This window comes from Hipposideros armiger, unplaced genomic scaffold (assembly GCF_001890085.2).
Source record: "Hipposideros armiger isolate ML-2016 unplaced genomic scaffold, ASM189008v1 scaffold_64, whole genome shotgun sequence".
Taxonomy (NCBI): Eukaryota; Metazoa; Chordata; class Mammalia; order Chiroptera; family Hipposideridae; genus Hipposideros; species Hipposideros armiger.
The window spans coordinates 1,170,530-1,176,878 of NW_017731414.1; the positions used below are offsets into that span (position 1 = coordinate 1,170,530).

Consider the following 6,349-nt stretch of genomic DNA (forward strand, 5'->3'; position numbering starts at 1 on the left):
CCTCCTTCTTCTTCTTCTCTCTCTCTCTCTCTCTCTCTCTCTCTCTCTCTCTCTCTCTCTTCCTCCCTCTCTCCCTTTCTTCCTACCTCCCATGACACTGTGCAGGAACAGGGTAAGGAGCAGCATAACTGTGCTGGATGACCTGATGAGGGCCTGTGTTATCTCATTGAGTCTGCCCAGCAGGCCTCCTATCACTAACTACCCCATTTCACAGATGAAAACACTGAGGCTGAGGACTGTCAACAGTAAGGGACAGAGCCAATATTGCATTTTTCGCTTCACTGCAGAGCTCTCTTGCCCCCAAATGATACAAATGCAGCAACAGGACGGTCTGCAGCAATGCTGAGGATGTTGAAAATATTAGAATCCACCCACATACCCATCTTTTGGGGTTGATTAAATAAATCATAGCCCAGCCCTTAGAAAGGAAAGCTGTGCAGACGCTGAAGCTATCCCAACATATGCAGGAGCAAAAAGGCCATGTATAGACCAGAAAGCTCCATCTTGTTACAAAAATGCGCTTCATGCAGCTTTGTGCAGATTTTTAAACCTGGAGTAATGTCCCCCAAACTGTTAACAGCTATTATTATCCCTGGGGGCTGCAGTTGAAGGGCTGGGGTGACCAGGAAGTTCTACCCTCTGGATTATTGCATTTTACTGTAGTCTGTATGTATCACTCTGGAAATCAGAACAAAACACTGAAGATTTAGAATACCCCAAATAAATTAACCAAAACTAAATTCACTCATTGTTTCCTCCCAATAGTTCTAGGTCATTGGTATCACTTTTAAGCCCATTTTACAGGGAGAAAAACTGAGAATCTGAGACATGAAAAATTGTGCCCTACACATAGAAAATGGTTTGGCCAGGTTCAAACCTGGGCCTGGCTGGCTCCAGAACCCCACTCCAAGTAGGGCTCAGATCACATGCCAACTAGGACATGCCGTTGGTGGCTGCCCAGGCCACTGAGTTGAGCAGGATGCAGAAGTTGGGAAACTGTATTGGGATGAATTGCTCGTGTCTATCCTGGGCACGTCCCCACCACTGAGCTGGAGTAAGGATACTGCAGCTATAATAGCATGGATCATGTGTATTAAGCAACTGCCCCTGCCAGGGGTTCCTCTAAGTATTTCATGGTTATTTTCTCCTAGTGAATGAATGATTGTAGAGCAAAAGAATGAATGAAGATATGACCTCCTCTGTCTGCTTTCAGGAGACCATACACAGGAAGAGCCTGACCCCCTCTTGGAAATGCCTGTGAACTTCCCCCTGTTCCTGCAGCACCCCTTCCGAAGGCATCTCTGTTTCTCTGCAGCCACAGGGGAGGCACAGCGTGCCTGGAGGCTAGCCCTGCAGGGTGGCATCCGGCTTCGTGGCACAGGTGGGTCCTGGGGAAGGTCAGGCAGTGGTGGGGCTCAGGGTCTGGGGTCAGATGGCTCTGCCTCTGCTGGTTGTGGGACTCTCTTCAAGCCTCAGTTTCCTTATCTATAAAATGGATTGTCTATATGTCTATCTATATGTCTACATATCTGTCTATATGTCTATCTATAAAATGGGAGGAGACAGAGGGGATAGGGCTATGATGGGGACACAAGCCCTGTGGGAGATTAGCCTGGAAAATCAGGGAGGGCTTCTCAGAGGAAGGCATGTCGAAGCTGGAGTCTGAAAAAGATGCGGGGCCGGCCAGGTGAAGAAGGGGAACAGGACCAACACATATAGATGGGCAGGTTGTTGGCTGAACAAATGTACGTAACTGGAGAGGCAGTGGGACTACAGTTTGGCCTGGTCTGTAACTACCTACAGGGGATGCCTTTTCCTGCATCGTATGCATAAAGATTCTTTATGGGTCAATGGTGGTCTGGGGGGAGTGTTTTCCCTGTGGAGGGCATTTCTTGTAGAAAGGTCTGGGGGTGGGTGAGACCTGGGTGTTTGGGACCTGCTAAGGAGGCGGAGAGCTTCCTTTTGGGGAGATAGGGAGCCAGGCAGATGTAAGAGAACGGAAGACGTGGCACTGAGGAGCAGCACCCCTCAGTCTTGCAGCGAAGTCAGGCCCCAGCTGCCCTCGCCTTCCTGGACGCCATACGGCTTTACCGGCAGCACCAAGGCCACTTTGGCCATGACGACGTGACGCTGGGCTCGGACGCCGAGGTCAGTATCGCGCGAGGCTGCACCGGGACTCCCAGGAGCCCATTTGGCTTCCAGCAGCGCCCAAGGTACCTACCTCTCTTGCAGGTGCTGACCACAGTGCTGATGAGGGAGCTGCTTCCGGAGCTGCGAGCCCAGACCCTGCCCGGTTTGCGGGGGGCCGGCCGAGCCCGGGCCTGGGCCTGGACAGAGGTAAAAGCGGGGTCGTGGAGGTGGGGCAGGGACACGCGGGGGGGCCGCGGAGTGGGTGGAGCCGGACCCAGGTGCCCAGCTTCACCCTCCAGCAACTGTCGCCTAAACTTTGTCCCCATCTCTCTGCGTCTCCGTCTCTCTCTGTCCCTTCACCCCGCCCTATTTGCTCTCTCCTGCGCTCCTGGCCGGTGGGTTACCCTTGCGGGTCCCGGCAGCTCCTGGATGCCGTTGACGCCGTCGTCCTGGCTGCGGCCTCCGCGGGGCTCCGCGCCTTCCAGAACGAAAAGGACGAGCTGCTTGCGGCCCTAGAAAGGACGATCCGCCCGGACGTGGACCAGATGCTGCGGCAGCGGGCGCGCGTGGCAGGAAGGCTGCGTGGTGAGGCCCCGGGCAGTGGCCTGGAGGGGCGTGGCCTATATGGGGCGTAGCCTGACGGGCGGGGCCGGGAGCCTGAGAGGATGAAGGGGAACGGAGGAATATAAGGGGTGGGGCCTAGAATCCGGGACCCGAAGACCGGCAGGGGCAGGAGCGGGGAATGAAAGGGCTCGGTATGCGGGTGGGGGAATGGGCGTGGCTTTAAGGCTGAGACTCGAACGGGAGCGGGGTCAAGAAGGAGGGCTGGGTCGTGGAAAGGGGATCCTTCTAGAGATGGAGCGGGTGAGACTCGGTCTGGAGAGGGAAGGATGCGCTGATAGTGGCAGGTATGACCTGGGTTGTCCAGTCAGATGGCGGAGGTGGCTCCCGCTCTGCTCAGTTACAAAGAGAACCCGGCTGGAATCCGGACTCTGCCTCCCTGGCATGCGCCTTTAAACTAACCTCACCTCGCTCGAAGCCTCCGATTCTTACCTGTAAAATGGGGTATAGACGGTGCTCAGAGTCTGCGTTCCCATCCGTCTCACCCCGCCGAGCCCAGGGTCTCCCCGCCACCCCATTTGTGGAGCACCTTGCAGAGGAGACCCAGGCCAGTGTCTTCCACTCTCAGCCGAGGTCCAGGGCCCCCTAGAGTCGTGCCTGCACAGGAAGGTGGATGTGCAGCTGCCCCGGGTCACGCAAACGCTGCTGAACACAGTGGAAGCCGCGCTTGTGGCTGTGCAGGCCCTCCTAGCCCAAGGCATGGACCGCCTGTCTCGCCACCTGCGTGGGAAACCCTCGGGCGTGCGGTTGCGGAAAGAGGTGAGCCCTAGTGGGTGGAGGGGTTCATCGGGATCACGGCAGTGTGTTAACTTCATAGAAGAGTTCTGTGAATCTTGTATCTTGTTTGACAAACTTCTCTTTTGAAAAGCCTTCTCTGAACTATTTTCTAGGCTGCTTTTTATTTACTGTGGACCACCATGCTATGGTAATTGGGGCATAATTTTAAACTTGAGGGGAAAGGAGTAAGATGACAAGAGTAGGACTTTAAGTAACAGTAGTCTGGGGTCACCCCCCCAACTCTTTCTCCTCCCATTTCTCTGTTTAGCCAGAGTTCACCCTATCCCCTGAGCTAGAAAATTCTGTTCCATGCAGTCAACTCAGTTGTTATGATATTAAATGAGCACCTGCTATGTACCAGGAAATCTTCAACTCATTAAGCCTCCATTTCATAATCACCTCCTCTAGGAACTTTCCCTGGCCCCTCTGCAACTGCAACTGCCAGTGCCTCTCTCCTCATGGAGGCATTTACACACCACTGTGGTTGATTGTTTACAGTTTATCTCCCCCAACTTATCTGTGAGCTCCTTGAGGGCACAGATGGTGTTGGATTACTCTATTTTGCAGCCCTAGGGCCCAACACTGAGAGAGTATCAGCTGGTGAGCATAGATGCCACAAGGGCTGAGTTGTGCCCATTTCCTATCAATCATGCCAGCACTATGTATTATTATTTTTTCCAGGTTTTACCATTTTATGCCTACCATACCTCACTGTTACTCTGTGTGTGTGTGTGTGTGTGTGTGTGTGTGTGTGTATGATAATTGAGGTGGGATGTGTTTCCACTTGTGTTTCTCCTTTGATGAATTGGCTGTGAGGTGCCTTGGCCCTGGTTCTCCATCAGCTGATGATGTTTTTCTCACCCGACTGCCACTGGAACACAGGTTTACTCATTTGGGGAGATGCCATGGGACCCAGAGCTGATGCAGACCAGCTACCGAGAGGCTGAGAGGAGCCAGGGGCGCCTGAGGCAGCTGGTGGCACCGTTTGGCTTCCTTGGAACGCAAAGTGTGGTGTTTGGGGCTCAGGATCTTGCACAGCAGGTGAGGGTGAGTAGAAGGCTGGAAGAAGGGGAGGCAAGGACCGCAGCCTCCACTGAGCAGGTATGAAGTGTGTGCTGGGGTCTTCTCCCTTGCTGGGCTCCCAGTATCATGCAGACATGAGCGCATGACAAGGCAGTGACCACATGTGGTAGATAGGGCTGTGGTGGGGGTGCACAAGGTGCTATGGGAGTCCCAATGAGGTGCCTAATCCATCTCCAGGGCTGGGAGAGGAATTCCAAGCTGTGTCAGCAGCGGGAGGAAAAGGGAGTGGGACCTGTCCTGGATAGAGGGAACAGTGTGTGTAAGTGCTGGGAAGTGAGAGAGTTTGTCTGCCTTTGGGGAAAATGAAGCAATTTAGAAACACTGGGTAGTAGGTTTCAAGGGAGGACAGAAAGGTGGGAGATGTGCCAGTGAGGTAGGTGGGTAAATGGGTGAGGGCCCTGAGTATGGGGTTAAGAGTCTGGGATCAGTTCCAAAGGCAATGGGGAGCCACAGCAGGTGTGTGAGCAGAGTTGGGGCATGACCAAATTCAAGGTTAGGAAGCCCTGCCTGCCTTGGGGAGCAGGGGTTGATGGGGGTAGGTGTGGAGGAGGCCTGAACCAGGATGGGTGCTGTTGGTGGAGAGAAGTGGGGTGTGTTTTGAAGGCCAAAGAGAGGGGACCTGCTAATAGACATAGTGAGTGAAGGAGACAGGGATTGAGAAGGCCCAGTGCTGCCTGGCTGGCACAGTTGTTCAATTTGTACACTTTACAAGAGCATTCAGCCAAGGAGGCTGGACTCTGGCCGGCTCTCTTCTCCCCAGGCTGAGCACCCTGTCACCATCCTCTAGAGGGGAGGGTGCTTTCTGCCAGTTTGCATCTAGGTCCCCACTGACTGCATGATTCCTAGGTCCTCAGAGGAGGGTGTGCTATTTCTTGAGACAAGAAAGAGATTGGGGGGAAGTGGCTGGTAGGGACAGGTTGGATGCTGAGAAGGGGTCAGTTGGGCAGAAATAAGGCTGATAAGACCAGAGTGTGGATTCCCAGGGGCCATCCCAGTTCTTCCTCCCACAGCTCATGGCCGACGCTGTGACCACCTTCCTGCAGCTGGCTGACCAGTGTCTGACCACAGCCCTGGACTGCAACCAGGCTGCTCAGCAGCTGGAAAAAGTCAGGGGGCGTGTGCTGAAGGTGAGATCCATGGGGAGGGCACAGGCATGGGCCTGGGTGCCCAGATGGCTGCTGGACCAGCCGCTGTGTGTGTTGTGCAGAAGTTCCAGTCAGACAGTGGCTCAGCTCAGAAGAGATTCATCCGCAGGTGGCAGATCTGCATTTTTTTGCCATTTGTGCTGAGCCAGCTGGAGCCAAGCTGCAAAGCGGTGAGTGAATGGGGGAAAGGCAGGCAGGTCCTGTAGGGTGACCATGCGTTCATGTCTCTGTAAAATGGGCAGAGCACTCTTGCTCACAGAACCACGGTGACAATTAGAGACTTTTGTTCCCTAAGCTCTGGGGGCTCCTCTGGGCTCCCACAATGCCTTCTGCTTCTCCCATGACAGTGCCCAGTTTCTGCCAGCTGAGAGCTGGGATGGGGGTGAGGGAGCTATGCATCACGTACAAGCAGGTGACACAGGCTTCAGAAAAGGGATGAGGCAGAGAGAGAGAGAGAGAGAGAGAGAGAGAGAGAGAGAGAGAGAGAGAGAATGTGTGTGTGTGTGTGTGTGTATGTATATGTATGTGTAGGGGTGCCAGGTGGTCATGGAGGCTCTCCCTGAGAAGATGACACTTGAGAAGTAGCAAGCTGA

The 6,349-nt window shown here is 54.1% G+C and overlaps 1 protein-coding gene across 7 annotated transcripts in view; it reads left to right on the plus strand.

Moving 5' to 3' along the window:
* NIBAN3 (niban apoptosis regulator 3) overlaps window positions 1-6,349 on the plus strand; it is an 18,920-nt gene that overhangs the window by 6,251 nt on the left and 6,320 nt on the right. For 3 of the 7 annotated variants that reach the window (XR_002123935.1, XM_019641999.1, XM_019642001.1), the window contains exons 5-12: window positions 1,214-1,381; window positions 2,033-2,148; window positions 2,233-2,337; window positions 2,553-2,715; window positions 3,251-3,510; window positions 4,411-4,575; window positions 5,622-5,738; window positions 5,819-5,926. Coding sequence is in view for 6 of the 7 variants with exons in the window: in XM_019641999.1 (XP_019497544.1) it covers window positions 1,214-1,381; window positions 2,033-2,148; window positions 2,233-2,337; window positions 2,553-2,715; window positions 3,251-3,510; window positions 4,411-4,575; window positions 5,622-5,738; window positions 5,819-5,926 (1,202 nt within the window). In the remaining variant the exon portion in view is untranslated. The remainder of the gene's footprint in view (window positions 1-1,213; window positions 1,382-2,032; window positions 2,149-2,232; window positions 2,338-2,552; window positions 2,716-3,250; window positions 3,511-4,410; window positions 4,576-5,621; window positions 5,739-5,818; window positions 5,927-6,349) is intronic. The other 4 variants (XM_019642003.1, XM_019642004.1, XM_019642000.1 and 1 more) reach the window with 3 other exon arrangements.